Source organism: Eleginops maclovinus, chromosome 19 (genome assembly GCF_036324505.1).
Source record: "Eleginops maclovinus isolate JMC-PN-2008 ecotype Puerto Natales chromosome 19, JC_Emac_rtc_rv5, whole genome shotgun sequence".
In the NCBI taxonomy this organism is placed as follows: domain Eukaryota; kingdom Metazoa; phylum Chordata; class Actinopteri; order Perciformes; family Eleginopidae; genus Eleginops; species Eleginops maclovinus.
In genome coordinates, this window is record NC_086367.1 from 5,960,221 (window position 1) to 5,981,899 (window position 21,679).

The 21,679-nt window shown below is 39.4% G+C and overlaps 1 protein-coding gene across 1 annotated transcript in view; it reads left to right on the plus strand.

The window, feature by feature from the left end:
- The window catches only part of kiaa1109 (KIAA1109 ortholog), a 147,501-nt gene that overhangs the window by 109,592 nt on the left and 16,230 nt on the right, over positions 1 to 21,679 (plus strand). The window contains 12 exon segments of the mRNA XM_063908622.1: positions 776 to 1,041; positions 1,676 to 1,891; positions 2,681 to 2,861; positions 3,650 to 3,839; positions 5,021 to 5,182; positions 5,320 to 5,459; positions 7,191 to 7,386; positions 9,143 to 9,343; positions 11,263 to 11,439; positions 14,486 to 14,623; positions 17,401 to 17,646; positions 18,402 to 18,555. Coding sequence (XP_063764692.1) covers positions 776 to 1,041; positions 1,676 to 1,891; positions 2,681 to 2,861; positions 3,650 to 3,839; positions 5,021 to 5,182; positions 5,320 to 5,459; positions 7,191 to 7,386; positions 9,143 to 9,343; positions 11,263 to 11,439; positions 14,486 to 14,623; positions 17,401 to 17,646; positions 18,402 to 18,555 — 2,267 coding nt within the window.

Consider the following 21,679-nt stretch of genomic DNA (forward strand, 5'->3'; position numbering starts at 1 on the left):
TAAGACCTATAAAACTTTATTGGGCATCTTTCCACTGTCCCTTTCTTGAGACAGTTTGTACCTTTTCTCCGGTCGGGATCCTCATCTTCCTGTTTGTCTTTCATTCAGTGCATGAGCTCTCATCTTATCTGGGAACCGTTGAAGGCGGGTAGTGTTCTCTCATTGGACATGGCATAAAACTAGGAGCCATTTTTTTGGCACTGTATTTTATTTTGTACATCATGCAATATTGTTTTTGAAACTAGGTGGCATTGATTAGATGTAGGGGGATGTAATTTTTCCGCGTCCCAATGTCCTCTTTTCTGGTTGCTGTCAACACACAGTTAGTTGGTTGTAGTGGTTGTACGTGTACATAATACAGAAGATACCAGTCCTTATATCCAGTTTAGTTTGAGGTTTAACGAAGTTGTTGAACATTACTAGTATTACCAGATTCTACGGACCTACGGAACAACTCTCGTGAATAAACAACTTCAATAGGCCTCAAACTAAACTCGGTTTGACGACTGAAATATTCACTTCGACAACTTAACTGTCCAACCCTAACCCTAACCATAGCAACCACAAAAAGAGGACTTTTGGACATGGAACATTTGACATTACACTCTAATTTTAGTATTTAAAGATAAACAGCAACAAAAACAAACCCTAGTGGTCCAATAACCAGAATACTACCTCCTTCAAAATGTTAACCCCGTGGTTTCCTTCCTACTTAAGACATGTTTTTAAGTAGAAGGCACTACCTGTGTGAGTTTGACTCTGTCCTCTTCTGAAGTTTCCTGAGGAGTCAGAGGTGGACCAGTTGTCGGTCGACGACCCATCCCACCCTCATCATCACCTCCATCATCTCCATTCTCCATCCGTTATGGAGGGCCATCACTCAGTTTTCAGTGCCCCTGGCACCCCCGTTGTCTTCTCACCAAAACTTCCCTTCCAGCACGACGACATGAGGCGCGAGGACCTGTCCTCATCCTCCTCCGAAGACTCCGAGAAGGAGGACGAGTTTGAGCGGGAAAAACCACCGAACTATCGCAGGCCTTTGTGAGTGTTTTGCCTATTCTTGTGATGAGTCTTAGATGAACGGAGGCACCATTAATATCATGCTACTTAAGAGTGATGCAGGAATGACTCCTAAAACCAGCGACAGGTTAGCATTTTAGCACTTCCGGTTCCCTATTTTTTTTGTGTTTTCGGCCAAAGGGTCTCTGGTTAACACAGCTTTTATTTTACGGCATAAAAGATTGAAGTTAATACCCACTCTTGAATTTTCCAAGCTTCTATGTGTCATGAAATGGTGGTTGCTAATACCCGAACATTAGCCCCCTTTAGCTTAACCGTGGTAATGTACACAAGCAAATGTGATTTTGTTCCTTTATTGCCTAACGTTAGCTTGATACTTCCGGCAATTGCATTTACGCTACAAAAGTCAAAGAAGTGTTAATCTGTGGAGATGATCCTACCGCAGAATTTAATTTCAGTAATTTTCCAAAATCCAATAGAAAAATCCTATTGACTTTTTGTAGTGATACCCCTTGGGATGCTACTTTCCTGGGTTTCTACAGAAATACATCATCCCCGCACCACTGTTTTGCATGAAAGCTCTTCATTTCTAGTTTATCTTACGTTCTATAAACAAGCTTCTTCACTAAACATTCCCTTTCTTCTCTCTCCTCAGCCAAGCTTCTCACAGGAAGCCCTCTGGTTTCTCTGCTGTGAGTCAGCTGTTCAGCGAGCGCTGGCCGAGCACAGCCGCCAACCGCAGCTTCAGCGGCCCGACCACCGAGAGAAACATTGACTTTGAGCTGGATATCCGCGTGGAGATCGACAGTGGGAAGTGTGTCCTTCACCCCACCACTCAGCAGCCAGAGCACGAGGACATTGCCCTCAGGAGGTACGAGTAAAGGCACATTTTCATAAACGGAGCAGCTGTTGTACTGGTTTATACTGAAGCATGCAGCCCCGGAAAAAATTAAGAGACCACTCCACTTCTTAAATCTCTACATATAGGGCAGCCATTCCAGTGTTTGTTGAATTCCGACACAGAGAAAAAAATGTCAGTAGTTTATAGAATACCATTTTTTTATTTTATCAAACATACACCTATACAAAATAAGAGAAAATGATAATGCTGAAGTGGTCTCTTCATTTTGTCCGTGGCTGTATACAGTATATCGTTCAACACCTTGTAAACCAATTTTATTCCAAAGACCTCATTTACTCTAAACAAAACTTTACTTCTGAGTTAAAAATAGGCAAAACTGTTGAATGATTTGAATTATATTTAAGATCAGAGGAACATGTCATGATGGATTATCTAAGACTTGTATATGTCAACCTGTCAGTTAGGATTCTGTTTTGAAACTACTTCAAATGTTCAAATGAGAGCACGTAATAACACCAGATGCTATCAGTATAAATAAAACCCCCCTATTGGGTTTTCTTTGGAACCTTAAGGAGTTAATATGAAACCATCTTTATGTGGAATCATGAAATTACCCCTTATTCCAACATAAAAACACAGGGGTCAAAATTAAACCCAAGGAACAGCTAGCCTCACCCACTTTTCTACTTTTTATGTTGTCTGCTATCAACATTATGAAATCCTTGGAAGATGAAGCCGTATGCTGTAGCTTATCTTTTGTAGATATACATAACATAACTTAACACAACTTTTCTGTAGGAGCTGTGATCGCAGCCTAAGGAGTCTGGACCAGGAGTCTCCCCCTAAGAAGAAGAAGCTGCAGCCCACTTACACCTCCACCACCCATCTGCTAGCCGGGAAGAAATGTCCTTCCTCCCTTCAGACCAAGTCCAACGACATGGAGACCACAGTCTTCTACATTCCAGGAGTAGACGTTAAGGTCAGCGTCTCCCTCGGCCTCCAAATTATACAGAAGTTTATACCTTTTTAAAATGTTGTTATTTTAGCAATACAGATGGATATACGGTCAATGAGAAAAAAAGATAGGGTACATTTTCAAATCCAGAATTTAGAAATCAATGTTTATAGAAAGTATCTTGTACCAACAATATGGATCTAATTTGTATTTTTTTTATGGTATTTTTTTTCTAAATAAAAATAAATAATTGTAGCAGCTTGACATAGTATAAGTGTCGTGGACAATGCTGGTTTGATTGAAGTATTTTCGCGTAAACAGGAGAAATCTGTCCATCAGCAGTCTCATCTCAGAATTGTGCTTAAGTACAGTAACCTACTTTAGTGAATGTACTTAGTTACTTACTGCAGGTATGATATGTGTGCTAGCAGCCCAGAATCCACAATATATATTAAATAAAGCAATTTTAATTCCAATTTGTTTCATTTTCCCCCCAAAAAATAACAACTAAAAATACCATTAATTTAGCAGTTGTTTATGTTCTATCCATAATAACATACAAAATGATAGTTGGCTCTTTTTCTGTTGTTATTATTAGCAGAGAAAATGTAATGTTTGTGCAGCTACATACAATTAATCCTGCCAATCTAGGTTGGAACCGGGCTCGGGGGGGCTCCATTACCCAAGGGGGGCCTGACTGTAAAAGTTTGAGAACCACTGCAGTAGAGGCACAAAATACAAACATGAACCTGAATATTAGTAAAATATGTTCATCTTTAAATGATGAATTCTTGCTTTATCCGTACCCTCAGTTGCACTACAACTCCAAGATGCTGAAGACGGAGTCGCCCAACGCCTCCCGTGGATCCTCCCTCCCCCGCACTCTCTCCAAAGAGTCGAAGCTGTATGGTATGAAAGATATCAGCCCTTCCAACCCTCCCAATGCAGTCCAAAGCAAGACTAACTCGCTCCTACCTCCCCCGCCCCCACCTATTCCATCAGGTACTAAGCATTCCCTCATTTTACACTGCATGCCCTAGAACCGTCTGTAATCACCGACACTAGAGTGCCACAGCGCTCCACAGTGATGATTTCACATCTAACTGAAGAGCCAACCAATCAAATGCATGCATCCTTCAATTTAATCAGAGGTTGAATGAAGAGAAGTACATTTACTCAAGTATTGTACTTAAGATAAAATAACACAACATAGACCTTCATTAGGGGAATTCAGATGTCATAGTAGCAAAATAATCAGAGTTCAGACAGGGATAATAAGAATAGAAAATGTAATGAGACATGTTAGTAATAGCATAAATAAAAAAGCAACAATAAGATACAGTAAAACACTGAGTAGATCAATTTACAAACAGATGAATGGATACATTCATTTCTATTTGCGGCTTCAGTCTTATGTCCATGAAGTGCAAGTCTTAAGTACAATTTTGAGGTACTTGTACTTTTTCTGAATATTTGAATTTTAAGAGACTTTCTAATTCTGCTCTTCATTTTGGAAGCTAGTATTGTGCTTTTTACTCCACCACATTTCATTTACAGCTAATAAATAAACATTGCCATTCATTTATAGGTTTAGATATCCAGCAGTAGTATATAAAGTAAGCAAAACCCAACACTGGTGACCTCAGGTTACTAATGTAACCCTGGTTCTAAAGTAACGCTCTGATTTTAACCCTCTGGATCCTAAACAGATTTATTGCATTTTTTGCTGCTGTCATATTTTACTCACAGTGACTTTGTGTTATAGTAAAAGTAATGAATCCTACGCTATTATTGAAACAGCGAAATCATGGCTAGAGGTAGAGAGAATTCAAATATGTATTGTGTTTAGAATACACAAATAGAAAACCACAAAGCATACACACTATGATAAAAAATTAATGCAACAAAAATAAAGTTTTTAATTAAATATGTCGATTCGAAGCTTAGACCATTCCTGACCGAAGCGTTTCTCACACATGAAGCGTTCAAAAGCCAATGGAATGGAATTGGTTAGATACACTGTTCCTACGGTTTTTGGCCAACGACAAATGGGAATACATCAAAGACTATGAAAAAAAGTGTTTGAATATACTTTATTTAAACAGACATAAAATGAACTCTTTTAATCGATCACAACACATAGTCAAGGAACAGATGATTTAAAATCCCATGTGTCTTTGCAGCCAAAGGTAAGGGCAGTGGGGGAGTGAAAACTGCCAAACTGTATGCCTGGGTGGCCCTGCAGACTCTGCCGGAGGAAATGGTCATCAGCCCCTGTCTGCTGGACTTCCTGGAGAAAGCGCTTGAGACCATTCCCATCACTCCTGTGGAGAGAGGCTACGCAGGTCAGTTGTTGCAGCCCGTAATAACTACAATAACTTACATGTTTTTGAATTTAGCAGTGACCCTAATGGAGGCTGCTCTTGTGTATCTGGCTTTTATGGTTAACTCTTCCCTTATTAATGTGACCCCCCCCCCCCAGCTATGGCAACCCAGGAGGAGGACATGGGTCAGTTTGACACGGTGGAGCAGCTGGAGGAATCCACCACCTCTCTGGTTTCCTCTTCCACATCCGCCTACTCCTCCTTCCCCGTGGACGTGGTTGTCTACGTCAGAGTCCAGGTACTGAGAACCTGGCGTTTATTCTTCCAGTTTTCCACATATCAAGTCATTTAAAATGTTAAATGACAACACAAATATAACACAATCCTTAATGATGGCAATCCAACTTTGATTTTCATCAAATATTTCGGCTTCTTTTATTTTTTTAAATGACGAAGCTTCATGAAATATACAAAGATAAATACAAAGCGTGGTGTAAGGGTTAGTATTTTAAGTTTCTGTGCATTTATTTATATAATAGTAAAAAAAATGTCGGCCAATGCCGATGTTGAGGATAACAATTTTGCCGATGTTAAGAATAACAATTTTTGCCGATGGCCGATGTTTTACTATATGTAATGGTAGCATAATGTAGATAAGGCAGCCTATTGCTTTAAGGGAGAGAGTGGGGGATACGTGTGTGCATGTGTAAGCGCGAGAGAGAGGTTGAGCGAGCCATAGTACGTTTCTGGAAGTTAACGGGAGTAGCAGCAAGTATAACAAAGTCACAAATATATACGACGGCCTCTCAAGAACACTGAAGAATGGATTTAATTTACCGATCCTGCAGACACCCGGTACACGGGGCAGAAGTCCTGCAGCATGCAACCCCCCCCTCCCTTTGACTTTAAAGTTACGGCAGACCCACAGTCACTGTTCTAATCCTTTAAAATTATGCCCTGACTTCAGATTTGGTCCGTCAGATTTAAAAACAACGACGCCAACGCGACTTCTGCCGTTCACGTAGCAAAACATAAACATCGGTGAAGTCACCTTATTTTACCGATGTGCCGATGGTGGTACATAGGACTAACATCGGCCGATGCCGATGTCTCACCGATGTATCGGTGCATCCCTAATGATAATAAATGTGACCAGAGGCATGTGCTTGTTTGTGCATATACTGCATATAAAAAAACTCAATCACATTTTTAAAAAATATTAATCCAAAAAAGTAATTAAATAATGTAATAAATACATTTATACTTTATGGTTCTGTGAAGCCTAGGAAGCAGTTTGCCAACTTTTCCTTTGATCGTCTTTTATTTAGATTTTATTCTCTGCCTTGGGCTGCCCCCAGACCTTTAGAAGGGGGTGCTCTTTCTCATAATGGGCTGTCATTTATGAGTCAGTTATTATGTTGTGCACATTTTTATTTCAATTCTACTATTTCTTTGGTTTAGGACAGGGACCAGCCCTCAGCCACGACAACCCCACGTCCAATAAAGCCTCCTAAAGTAATACATATGAAAGGATTACAAAGAGAAAATAATTAATACAATTGCAATGAATGCAGAATAATATCTACTGTGTCAGAAAAAAGTGTATAGTAATACAGTGTATGGAGTTGCGCGGTGATGACTTATTACTCCCCCAAAAGAAAGCAACAGGATTTTTCTATTGGATGTAACCTCTTCTCACTAAAGTATAAAATCTGAGTGCATGCCATGAATAAGAATTTTTACTTTATACCCCGGTCCTCTGGGTCACATGAATGAGCAAATGCTACGAATAACAACTATTCACTTTTCACCTTGGATGTTCTCCAGACCACATCCACTTTTCAAAATGTTTGAATAATTGCAGCTCATTCAAATCAGAATCTATTTAAATTTAGTTGAGTGTAAGCTATGAAAATAATTGTAATGGGTACTAACTTTTGTACTGGTTACAGATGTATTTATATGTAAATGTTATCTATATTAGACTTGCAGTTACACACTCTACATCACTTACCCCTTGTGTTCGCAGCCCTCTCAGATCCGCTTCAGCTGCCTCCCCATGTCCAGGGTGGAGTGTATGCTCAAACTGCCCTCTTTAGACCTGGTCTTCTCTTCTAACCGCGGGGAGCTGGAGACCCCACCCGTAGCCCATCCCACTGACGCACCCCATCCCCCCTCCTCCACCCCACCTGGGCAGCATATCCCCAAACCACCGCCCAGCAAAGGTATGTTCAGTAGAGCATGTGTTTGGGGGAAAAGTGACTAATGTATGCAGAGCGGTAAAACTTTTGCAGTTTCTCAAAGCCTAGCTCACATTGTGAGCGTGTCTATTAGCCTCCCCCACTCCATGTCTGGGCCCTGTGTGATTTAATGTTGCTCACAGCTTGTTCACATCCTTCCATTACTTTGCTCTCCAGTCTCTTGTTGCAAGACCTTGCAACTTCTACCATGGATTTTATTTTAGCTTTTTATATTTCGCTTTACTACTGCCACATCTACAGTAAATATACTGTTAGTTCTAAAGCCAAAAAGAAATGACTTTCTACTCTATTTATCTTTCTCATATCCTTCATAATAATAATAACAAATCTTTATTTATATAGAACTTTTCATACACCGCATGCAGCTCAAAGTCGTTTACAGAATGGCACACATCAACACATCACAGGTTACAAACCAACAATAAGAAATTCCCCTCATAGCCACAAAATATAACATGTTAACAGGTTAAGAGACACATTGAAGTAAAAGGTATGGTAATAAAAATACAATAAAATAAATAATGATTCCTCTCTAAAAAATAAGACTCAAGACTAAGTCAATTGATGCAAGATATAAAACCCTATAAAAGCAAACTGTGTACAATAAAATGGAAAAGGATAATAGTGATAAAACGTTCATCATTATAATAAAGGGTACAAATATTAAAAGACCAACTAAAAAGGAAATGTTGCTATTAAAACTGTTAAATAAATAATAAAACTTAAACCCCTTTAAGACTATTATATAAGTAGGTAAATAATAAACAAGCTTTATCATTAATGACAAACACAGATGGCTGTCGTATTTAAGTTAAAGTCATATTCTCAGGGATCTCAGGTAATTATATTAGCTAGGTGTCACTTCCCATCACACAGGTCGCCTTTTCCTGTTAATATCTCCATTATTTTTGTTTGTTTTTATGTCTTTTACTGGTAACTGTATTCTACGTGATATGGATTTTCTGTGAGAGGTCTGCTGTGAAGCACTCTGAACTGCACTGATTGTATGAAAGGTGCTTTACATATTCCATTTAATATTCCACTCTTCTGTATAAATTATTTTTACTCTAATGCTGGTTTATTCTATTTTTATTTTGGGATGTTTATATTTTGAGAATTGTTTGTTTCTACAATAATACAGATTATTATTATTATTTGGACAAATAATGCTCTTAGTTTTTTTTACTGATATTGCAATCGCCATAATATGAATGAGAAAAATTGGAGTAAATTATAATTTTTTAAAACCTTTTATTATCATCAAAAAATATGTTATGACAACTCTAGGATTTAATTAGTTATTAATTATAACGGGGCTTTTTTTCTTTTGAATTTTAGATACTGAAGTTTATTTTAGGTATGTGATGAAATTAATTCTGTACTTTAAGATTTTGAATGAAAGACTTCTAAATATTTTTCAGATTTAGTATCGCTACTTTTACAAGTATAAAATCTGATGAATTATTGCAACACTCATAACATTAGGTTACATACATAACCCCTGTTCTAAGAGTAGCACGAGTGGGAGGATTCCTGAGAGGAACATTCAGAGAGGCGCGCCCCACAGTGCAACATCGAAACTAATGCTATGAAAGTGCATGCAGGCTGATTAAGATAAAAAGCCACTAATGACATGAAATGGAAACATCTTTGTTATTATTAATTCAATGAATGCCTCGTGAGTGTGTCTGCATGTCTAATGTCTCCTTCTTCCTTCCAGCTTCCCCGTTGCTGGGGAGCCCTCTGGGCAGGAGCCGCCACAGCAGCAGCCAGTCGGACCTCACCGCTCCCCCCAGTAACTCCTCGGGCCTCAGCTTCACCGCCTGCATGTCTGACTTCTCCCTCTATGTGTTCCACCCCTACGGCGCCGGAAAGCAGAAATCTGCAGTCACAGGGCTGCCTCCAGGCCCAGGGCCATTAGGTATGGAAGGAGAACAGGGGCGGACATGTTGTAACATTCTAATGTGCGAATAACGGAGAGCTGCGGTTTCATCTCTCACTGTGGGTATGATGTACAAACCTGCAGCATGAAGGCTGTCGAAACAAATCATGTCTTTTCCTCAGAACTTTTCCTTAACCTCAGTGAAAAATGTCATGGGGTCAAGGAATGACGGGAATGGGGATCTAGTGTAAATAATTCACACTGTGCATTTGTATTGTGCTGCCTAATGCGTGAACAGTGAAAATATGTTGGTAATATCATAAAACATGTAAAAAAAATGCTTAACAACGCCACAACACGGTGAAATCCTGACTCCATTTGACCTTTTTACAGTAATTAGCATTCATAGGTCACCTGTTGGTTTAACATATTATTGAAAGTTCAAAACGTATGAGCACTTGAGCAAGTTACGGCATAAATCAGCTGAATGGTGAGTCACTTTAAATGTTGCAGCCGCATTAAATTGTGGGATCAAAATACACTTTTTTGTACGGCATTAGCAACAAACCAACCACGGCAAGCCCCCTCCCTCCTTCTTACCTGACCTGACCTGAATCCCCTCCGGCCCCCGGTTTCAGCAGGATGTCTAAGACGACCAGACGCTGTTCTGTTTTAGTATGCAAAAATCTAGCACCTGGCTGTGTTCACCATTACCATGGAGCTGCTCGGGGTGGGGGGGGCGAGGAGCCAGAAACACGCCTGCAAAGGGACGTGGCCAGCAGCAGCTCATTAGCATTTAAAGCTACAGACACAGAATCAGCACTTTTGGAACAGGGCTGAAACAGAGGGGTTAATGGCATGCTACGATGGTCCGTTCGATATTTTGAGCAAATCAAATCAGACATGTTTTGTATATATCTATAATAATGTGTTGAAATACAGTACAATATGTGACCTTTAAAGGTCCCCTATTGTGCAAAATGCACTTTTTATTGTCTTTTATACATAAATATGTGTCCCTGGTGTCAGAAAATACAGCCATCTCTCTTTTCCTCCTTACCCACATCTCTAAAAACGGGAGAAAAAACGAGCTGATCCAGATTAGCTTCGGTTATGACGTCCTAACAAATGTGGGTTGGATTTATATTGAACTCCTGGCAACGTCCCGCCCACGTGACACGTCCCAACTTATCGTCCGCAATATACAGTCGCGAGCTGAATCCCCTCCGCAGCACCTCTGTGTGTCTGTGTATTCAGCAGGAAGTCTGCAGGAGGGACTTAGAGTTGTTGTTTATATAATACATATAATGTCTCTGTTCTAGTGGTAAACACTGAGAAGTGTTTCAGAAATAATGCTTGATGTGGTTTGGAACATAATATGGGGTTTAATCACGGCAGCATTTAGCTGAGTATCTTCTCCCAGTAGAAAACGTTCACAGAGGAGAGAGAGCTGCATGATGCTCCAAAGGGGCGTGGCCAGCTTCAGGTCAGCTCAAATTTAAAGTGACAGTCCCAGAATCAGCACTTCAGGAACACGGCTGAAATAGAGGGGTATGAGGCATGCTACAATGGATGATCTGTTTGGTATTTTGAGCAAAACACAACACAGACAAGTTTTGTATAGATATGGCCCTACAATATATTCAAATATAGCATAATAGGAGATATTTAAAGCTCTTTAACAGTTCTAGTTGTAGCTGCCGTTTAGCTACTTCTGGTTCATTTCACTCAGTAAGAAACATTCCTTTGCAAAATAGACCTTTTGACCGCAACCCTAGTGTCACGTTATGGCAACTAGGGTTGGTTAGATGTCATGCTATCTTGTGTCCTGAGCGCAGTAGCCCGGCTTTACACTTATGTAATTAATGAAGACAAAAAGCCAAAGAATTGTAGAAGAAATAAGTGTAGAGATTGAAATTAGCCGAATGTTCTTCATGATTGCTTCCCTTTTACTGAAGGTACAGTAGATGAGGAGCCGTCTTCCGTGACGGGAAGAAAAGACTCTCTGAGTATCAACCTAGAGTTCGTGAAGGTCAGCTTATCAAGGATCAGGCGCACCGGAGGCCCCACCTTCATCGAAAGCTTCATTCCTGCTAAAGGCGGCAAAATGGACACCACCCTTATCAACATCTCAGGTACACCTCCAACATTTCTCTACGAGAGAGAAATATCATGCTGTTTGTTCCTGGTTGTCTGTTTAAGGTGCAGTCTTAAAAGATTTGGAATTGAATTGTAAAACTTGAATTTCCTCGAGGGGAAGATAAGTAAAGTGATGGAAATTCATAAACTGTATTTGAAGGGATATATAACAGACAATGATACTTGGCGTGGATTTCCAAGGGATATGAAATATATGAAAAGTCTGGAGTACTGTCTGAGGTTGTCTGGGATCCTAATCCTTTACAAATCTGCCACGTCTGCAATTTGACGAGTACAAATTCTACTGGAAATCACCTATCATATTTTGGGGATACAGAAGTCATAGAATAACATGATTTGAGGTCAGGGATCTTTTGCTTTCTCCGTCCCTTTCTCCTGGTGGGGGATTATGGAGGCTATGTTGCAAGGTAAGTATAACATTTTGCCTGTTCATACAATGTTCCAAGTTCCTAAGCCACTTCTGTGAGTCTGCAAGGGTATACATCCAAAAAGTGCAGTCCTTTGTGACGACCCAATGTTCTCACAGGTAGAGCTTGAACAAGGCCTTATTATAAGTAAATTACAGCATCTCCACACGCTATTTCAATCCAATTTACAGCTTAACTGGTATCCCACCGATTTGCTGATTGAAAAGTAGGTTTTATGCTATAACACTGCATTTAAATACTTAAATACAAAATGACAAGACTACAAGTTTAGACTGTCCCAAACTTAAAGACGTCCAGCATCTTACTAGCATTCCGTAGTTAAACGATGTTTGGGCAGCTTTACATGCCCTTTTACCTATACCTGTAGGTCTTATAACAGAAGAATAGATTAGCTACCGTGTTCGCATAGTGCCGTTTTCTTTATTTTTTAAAAACTTTGTTTATTGGGTTTTTTCAACAGCAGTCATTTAAACAAAGTGTGTATCCCAAGTGGGTAAAAAAATATTCACTTAGTACAAAAATAGATATGGTAACAATGTAAATACTGCTTAACACCAGGGCAAACAACATCCGACATAGACAGAAGACAGACATACAAAAAAGAAATCAGCTAAAACAAAAACGTCAGTACGCAGCACCTACTCCCCACGACAACCTGTCCAGTGTTAGGGCCCCTCTAACATTGAATAGTGTAATTAGGAATAGATGGGAACTTTATCCTCTTAACAAATTTGAAAAAAGGACCCCATATTTTCCCAAACTTATTTGAGGAGCCATTCAGAGAAAACCTAATCCTTTCCATCTTCAGGAAAAAAAGGATGTCTCTTATCCAGTGAATGTGAGATGGAGGTACAGTATCTTTCCATTTAATCAAAATCAACCTTCTAGCCATTGGGGTGGTAAAAGCTATCACGTCTCTCTTGGACTTAGGGAGGGACGGTGGAGAGGGGGAGACCCCAGACAATGCAGTAAGAGCTGTGCCACTGGGCCACCGAAATCGTCATGAAAATCTCCACCCAATACGTATGCAGGGATGGGCAAAGCCAGAACATGTGGATGAGGTCTGCATGACAGGCTGGTGATACACTGCCATAGATCCTAGCCAAACAGGCCTTAGTATAATAAATACGGTGTAATAGTTTACATTGAATGAGACCTTGTCTTGGACAAATTGAAGTGTACACGTCCTAGAATCTCCTCCCACACCTCGTCCGGTATTGGTTCACCCAAATCCTCCTTCCAAGCAGTCTTTATGGAGTTTAATGACTCCGGCTGCAAAAGATGAATCTGTTTGTACTGTATATATTGGAAATTGAGTCAAAGAAAACATCCAGAGTTGAATCATTAGGTAGATTGGGAAACATAGGAAACGTGCTACGAGCAAAGCTACGAACCTGCAAATATCTAAAAAAATGTTGTTTGGGAAGAGAAAAACTTGACTGCAAGTTGCTGAAAGGATGCAAAAACCTTATCAATATACAAATCCTTAAAAGTATTCATACCAAGGTTGGACCATCTTAAGAAAAAACACTATCTGCCAAGGAAGGAGGACACATAGTGAAGTCAATTTTTTCAATTGAATCCAATGAGATGCTGTCGGGAGCGGTATCCTTATGGAAAAGCTCAGCGCCCAGTGTCTTTTTTCCCCCAGAGCGGCACCATTTTTGTGGGGCTGCTCCGAGCGCTTTGAGTGGAAAACGTTTTAACTTTTTGTTACGTCACTGTAGAAATTGCATGAAAAGCTTCTTTATGGCCGTGTCTGAAAACACCCAAACTATCACAACAAAGACTTAACAAGCCTGTTTATTGAAGTAGATCAGCCGGGTCGTCATATTGCTGCATGGCGCTTTTACGCCAGAAAAAGACGTGCTACAAAACAATATTTCTGTTCATGAAAAACTGTATAATTTCTCCAAAAATTTGGACATCTTATCAAATAGAGCGTCAGATGGCAGACATAGCTTTGTTTTTATGGAGAATAAATAGGGGATTTCACGGAAAGTGGGCTGGGCCGTAATTTTGTCCGCAAGTGACATTAGCGCTCTCATACTATATTTTTCTAGAAAAAAACATACCAATCCAAACAAAACTATACAAAAACTGTGGTTTTTATTTAATGTTGTTAAACAGTTAATGTATTTTGCCCTTCCAAAATTATATTTTTTCTTAAATGTAAATATGTGCTTAATGGGTTCTTCTTGAATCCAGGGGATAAGATCAGAGTAAAATACTGAGTCTTTTTATCCCGGCTTATGCTCCAACGAAACTCAGACGTTGGGAAAGGGGTTTCTCATTCTAACCATACTAATAGGGCTTTAAGTCGAACATCTTTAACAGCAGCAGTGGGGAAAACTTGATGGGGACAACCACAAGATATGCAGAATTTGAAACTTATCACAATGAGTCTATGAAGTGATGAATGGGGCATTTTTACAGCATTGGAAACAAGACTGGGGATCACCTTTGAGGAGAAATGTACTTTTGCAATCTGAATGCCAGGATACACTTGTTTTTTTCCCAGTAGAGTTGTTTTAAAGAAGTAACCTTTAAATGTGTCTGCTATGTTTTAATAAATGTGATGTTTTCCCCTCAGCGGTGTGCGACATTGGCTCGGCTTCCTTCAAGTACGACATGAGGCGCCTGAGTGAGATCCTTGCCTTCCCCAGGGCCTGGTACCGCCGCAGCATCGCCCGCCGCCTGTTCCTGGGAGACCAGACCATCAACCTGCCAGGTGATTCTCTGACCAATCAGGGGCTTTGAGTTATTGTTTTTTCAGGTGGTTGGAGTATTTTAATTAAGACGTTTGTTTCAATAAATGAAGCACCTGGTACCATTTAGGGCTGGTCAATATGAAGAAAATCGATTATCCCCTTAAATACCTCGCCTTGACTATATTGTTGGGTTTACCATTGATGCTTTCACCAAATATTTACAGCTTTATTTAGCAGAAAGGGCTAGGCATTATGGGTTATATCGAACATCACATTACTTTTGATCAAATACCTCAATATCATTATTTCTGTACCATTAACATAATTATAGGTATGGCCATTTGGATTTAAGGAAATATTTACATCAAGATTTTTTATAAAAAATCATCAGTAAAAATAATTGAATGAATCAGCTGGGAAGTGAAAATAATAGATGAGCTAGCTAATTCTGATAAATACACAACATGACATCACTGTAGTGCAGCCTTTAAAGAGGCCCCATTTTTATTTTGGGGGTTTTCCCTTTCCTGTAGCGTGTTATAGGTTTTTGTTCATGTAAATGGTCTGCAAAGTATAAAATCCCAAAGTTCCTTCACACACCCTTGCTGAAACACCTTTATTAGACTCCTTTGTTTACTTCTGTAACATAGTGACATCACTATGTAACATTTGCACTTCTATTGGCTAGTGCTCCAACACATTGTATGTGATAGGCTAAGAGGCGGGACATTTCCAATACATCTCTAAGTGGTTGACCAATAACAACAGAGCTGGCTAGCTAACCAATCGGAGGAGACTGGGCTCTGGTTTCAGACAGAGGGTGAAAAGAACAGGCAGAACAGGCAGTAAGAAAAATAAAGGGCCCCTTTAAAACCAGAGAGAATAAATATGACATCATATCTTACATGATATCTAAATTCCTATCGCAATAACATAAAAGAAGAAAGAATGAAAGACAGGCTATTGCAAGAACTCCAAAGAACTAGCAGAGCTGCCAGACAATAGGAGACTGGGTAAAGGGATAAAGAAATAATAACTCCTGGATAAGGCAGAGTTTGCTCAAAATGAAGATGAAACAAAGCCGAAGAAGTAATTAGTTATACAGTCAGGTGTCAAAAATAGTTTCCACACCTTTAGGACACAGTTTTGTGAGTTCCATATGCTCAAACAAATCTCTTCTTAGCAACCTGTGGTAAATGGACTGCATTGATATAGCTGTTTCCCAGTCTTCGCAAACCTTATCCCACCTTGTTTTGTTCAAGGACATATTGACATGTTGACTGCAGGGGCTGGGGATCTAACCACCGACCTTTCGATTGGTTGTGAGAGAAGTACATAATAAAAATGTGGCTTTTCTGGGACACACTCCCATTTAAAATGCGTGATTTGAAGGTAGCGGTAGAAATGTAGCTGCTGATATCGAGTGTGCAGCTGAAGGAATGAGGCCCATGTATTATCGATGTAACAATCTCCAGTACAGCACAGTGTGCTTCCTACAGACTACAAACACTGTCCATCAGTTTGAACTAGTGATTGTATTCTTCAGAGGTGTCACTGAGACAATCCAAAGAAGTTATTTTATTGGATTCAAACTCTTCAGGGAGTTTCTGAGAATGGAATTATAATCAAGTGTTTTTATAGGAAGGATGTGTTTGGGAAAAAAGCAGTGCTGAAAGGTTCCTGGCAGTTGTGTCAGCTTTAACTGCGAGAAAATATATGTTTGCACTGCATTTAGCTCCAACAGCTGTGCCACACTGGTACATCCACTGCCTGTATGTTGTCATGACGTAATGAGCTGATAGATAGTAAAAAGCAAAGACAGTTTGCCTCACCAGTCACAAACAATAACAAAATAGAAAATTACATAAATGTGCTATCATGAAGCTTTTAAAACCAGGAACATTTATGACATATAAAGGTAATTAAGTAGAAGTACTCAAGTATTGTACTTAAGAACAACTTTGAGATGCTTATACTTTACTTCCATTTTCTGTTACTTTGTACTTCTACTACAATTCAGAGGTAAATCATGTACTTTTACTCCACTACATGTATTTAATCCCTTAAATTACTTTGCAGAGATGGATTAATGATGTGAAATATTTAACCCTTAAATCAGACTTTAGTCCACCTGGAGTAAACTCAGCAGCTACCCTGCAGTATACAAAGCCATTCAAACTAGCTGCACCTTTACCAGCTCTGAGAACACTTTAATGATCAATCATTATAAAACATATCAGAGATATTATTCTGAAATGGACCAATCAAACAATGACTACTTTTACTCGCTACTTTAAGTAGATTTAGATGAGAATACTTTTCTACTTTTACTGGAGGAACATTTTGACTGCAGGACTTTCACTGTAACAGAGTATTCCTACAGTCTGGTACTTCTACTTTAACTTAAATACAAGATCTGAGTACTTCTCCCACCTCGATATCCAAGATTAAATGCGATATCTAGTGGTTCGATGTCAAAATCATATTGTGATATTGCCCAGCCCTAGTTCATCGTTGACTTTTTCTGAAATTATTGCTTTCTTTTAACACGACCTTCAAGTAAAAAATCAGCTCTAGGCAAAAGAAATTAAATTAAAGGTTTTTTTATAGAAATATGGAAGGAAATTCCTCATTTTCCAGATGTCAACCTTCTAATCTCCACAGGTTTAGCTTGTGTTTTTTTGAATATCCCATCTCGCTGACCTTCCTTCAGAAAACATTTCCTCCCTCTGCTCTATGTTGACATTTCCGAGGCTGTCCTTTTAACATGCATCTCTCAACCTTTTCCTTGCCTCAGCCTCTGGCCCCGCCACCCCTGACTCGGCGGAAAACGTAACCCAGCACCTATCCCCCGAATCGAGCCGGAAAGCCTACTGGAGGACGTGGGACGGCAGCACGGGGACACAGCACATACCCCAATCCCCCAATGTGTTTTCAGAACACTCCGCCGGAAGCAACATGTCACCGGGAGGCGTGGGACACCTCAAGTCCCCGGCGCCCGGACGCACCAGGAGCGTGTCGGATTCCTCTGCTCCCAGGAGAGGTGATACAAACACTCTTCCAGGTGAAACCTAAGTAGAGTGGTGCAGAGATGACGGGTTGGGAGGGGTTACTTTAAAAAATGTATCTCCTCCAAAAAACACAAAGAAGCTTTAGACATATTTTCTTAAATCAAAACATTATCTAATCGTCTAACATATCTAACCTGAAACAATTTCCAAAAACAGTTGGCTTTGAGATGAGCAAACAGAAATGGTTAAATGCTAACTAATTTCCTGGTTTTATGACTCATTCCCAGAGGTTTGTTTTACATGTTGTGTTCCTGTTTTCCACAAGGCTGCAAAAAAGCTAAAATTATATTATAATAAATAAAATACATCGCAGTCAAATTACTTCACATCAATACCGCTAAGCTAAAGGTGGCTAATGTCCGGTCTGATGAGGTTTTGAAGTCTTATTACCGATGTATTTTAAGCCACAAGACAAAACGTCAAAAACTCTTCAGGCATTTAACATTAAACATGTCCAAAAGAATGTTGACTTTGAGACAACGGAAGGAGAAGTGCTAAAATGCTAGCTCATTTCCGAGTTTTAGCACTGCTGCACCACTCTTTATTAAACGCCTTGTGCTGTAAGCTACGGCGAGTCTTAACACAGAAACAAAATTCAACTTGTTAAACAACCAATAAACCATGAACTAAAAGTGGAATATTTCCAAATAGAATGCTATCTTTTTTAAATGTCCTTACAAGTTGCCCTCTACCTCCTTTCTCCTAACCTTTGTTCCTTCTCATCTAGATTCTGTGACAAAAACCTCCACTCCTTCCTTCAGTAAAAATGGCAAGGCGGCAGGTCAGCAGGGGGCACCGTGGGAGACACTGGTGGTGTTCGCCATCAACCTGAAACAGCTCACCGTCCAAATGAACATGAGCAACGTCATGGGGAACAACACGTGAGTGGTCCTCATTTCTCTTCCGTTTTTACTGTAACGTCACAACGTTGTGTGGAAGTCTCTTTGTTATTTGTTTAGAGTTACAGATAAATGGACTGATCAAAACCTCTCTCAATAATATGATGCTACAGCCAGGAGATGGCTCGCTTAGCTTAGCATGAGCACTTGTAAACAAACAGAAACTGCTAATGAGATATAACTTGTTACTGAGTGAGCTGTAAAGGGGCTGGTATTTGCTGTACAGGCAGTGGTATCGATGTTCTAATGTACTTTAAATCGAACAGGTTACTTTTATCAAAATGTGAAGACAATGTCAAACTGTTCCATGCTAACATTTGATAGTAAAGTCTCGTTCTCATGGTTTTCATAAAGAAATAAGCAGTTATTTTAAACACAGCCGGGCGATTTTGCCCAAATCTTCATTCCCGATTACACAACATTTAGCCATTTCTCATTAATAGCAAAATAGAAATCATAAGAATTCTACAAAAACAGCCAGTATTTTCTTCTTGTATTAAAAGTGTCCCCACTCTTTTATAATTGCCCTCAAAATATGTGGCAAATGAATGTGACTCCTGCTGTTTGCATCCTGTGGAACAAAGATCACATTATCTAAAAGGTGTCAAATCCCCACCTTTAGTCTAAGAGAATGTATGGTCATATAAAACTGTAAACTCGGAAAGCTATTGGCTAAGCTGGATTTACAAACGTAATCTGCTGCTACATGAACACTGGGGTAGCAAAATACTTCTCTGGGGAGTCTCCTTGCTGCATATTACTCTTTTATCTCCTGCAGCACTGCTTTTCCAGCCCTTATGGTCCTTTAGCGCCCACACTTATGGCCTCTATTCATCTCTTATACACCGACATATTTTACTGTCACCGAGATATTCAGCCGTTACTGCTTTCATTGCTACGGTTATGGTGGAATTGCAGAAAAATCCCGCCGATTCATTGAGGAAAATAACACATTCATAACCTGAGCTGTTCTGTTTTAAAAGCTCTCTGTCATTGTAAAGGTAAAACATATGTTCCTCTCTGGAAAGGTCTGGGCTCACATAAGTGTCCTTCCTCACAAAGTCGAGGTACTCTGGCGCACTGTAGTTTAAATTATTGAGCACTTCACAACATTCTTTTGCCATGAGAATTCTATGGAGTAGGTGAAGTCTTTGTTTAAAACAAGAAAAGACAAAAAAAATTGAAGCTCTACAAGACATTTTATTTGACACGTTGAAACAAAAGTGCACTTAGAGAAACAGTCGTGTAATTATTGACTATTTTAATGTTAGAAATAGATGTAATTATCAAAAAAAGAAAAGAAAAAAGGACATTCTTTGTAGTAAATTATAACAATCACTACTATCGTTGAATTAGCGTGTTTATTACACGGCTTAGTTGGTTACTCGATTTTGATTAGTCAATTCAGAACATGTGACACGTTGTGAATACAATAGTACAGACCGCTGTCAAGGACTATAATGATCGTTGCTAAGGAGGATCAAGAGAGAGAAAGGAAAAGAGTTTAAAAGACGGAACGCTGGACGCCAGATAAATCACCAGAAGAAGACAGACAGGAAGTAAACACTAACAGGAACATGGTATGGGCTCTGCAGTGTTTAAGGGCTTGTTAGTGGATCAGAAACTGTAAACAGACTTCAACAGCCACAGAAAACATCGATCAGAGCTGCCATAAAGTTTTCGCAGTTCCAGCCGTTGGTGGAGCGGAGGTTTATTTTTTCTAAGAGGAAGAAATACGATCATTTAGGTCAATAAAATCAGTTCAATTTATATTAGGAGTCGAGTCGCCTGAAAATTAACCAACATCTTGACTCACTATTGATTCTGAATGTCTTTACTGATTTAAAAATGCTCGTATTTCTTCCTTTAGAACAAAATGGGTCGGAACTGCGGCAACAGCAACGTAACTTAAAATGAGTGTCCAAGTCTGTTCACATTTTCTTTTCCATGTCTTTTAACACTGCCAGAGCCCATCCCGTGTTCCTGTTAGTGTTTACTTCCTGTCTGTGTACTTCTGTTTATTTCTCTAACCCTAACCCTATTAACAGACCCCTGGAAGGTCCAAAATGACCAATGAGAATCGAAAGTTTAACCAAGTAAATGGTTTCTACCAAAACCAACTATTGCAAATATAAAGTATTAATTCATATTTTATTCATTTTGAATAAAAACCCAAAAGACCCTGCCTCTCTTTCAATTGATTTTAAAATCTGTATCTTGGTTAGTAGACACAGCCTTGCCTTCTTTATATAACAGACTCCTTACTGTTTAATTATCCTATACAAACTCTTCTACAGCTCCACACAGTAACCTCTAGGGAGATGACTGTTTGCAAACATGCCCTAAAATAATGCCTTTAAATATAAGACTTGCTGACAGGTTAAGAAAGGGCTCGAAACATATTGTTTTAATATAGCTTATATTGTATTTGGTTTTAGTGGCGTCTCAATGCCATTTAGTCTGCAGAGTACCGTTGGTCTGACCCAAGGAACTCACAGGGTGCAGATAAAACTTAAGCAAGGGTTTATTAAAAGTAGCTAAAGCGTCACGGCAGGTTATTTTCCTGTACTGGTCCACTACCGACTTAAAAATTCAAAAGTAGGCTATAAGTTATAATGCTGCATTACGTTAAAAGAATAACGAGGCCTTATTGTGCTTTTTGGGGTTTCCCTTTCCTGTAGTGTGTTATATAGGTTTTAGTGCATGTACAGTAAATGGTCTGCAAAGGCTAAAATCCCTGTGGCGCAGAGGGACACAGGGTGAAAAGCCGGTGCTGCAGCACAGACAGTATAAGAAAAATAAAGAGCTTTTTGAACATTAAAGCATGGAGACAAAATACAAATATGAACCTGAAAAAGAGCAGAATATGGTCCCTTTAATACTAACAGACTTCAATAAACACAGGAGTGAATAAAATAAGAAAACATTAAATGAAATGAAAAGGTGGGTCTTCAGTTGGTTCCGGAAATTATTAATGGCTAAACTAGTATTAATGATTTTCTATAATCTCTAGATATCAGTAACACTCATTTCCTTCCTTCTTGTCTATAGTTTTGGTGTTTGTGCTGTTCTGCTGAAGGTCTTTTTACTTCCTTCTGTATAGAAA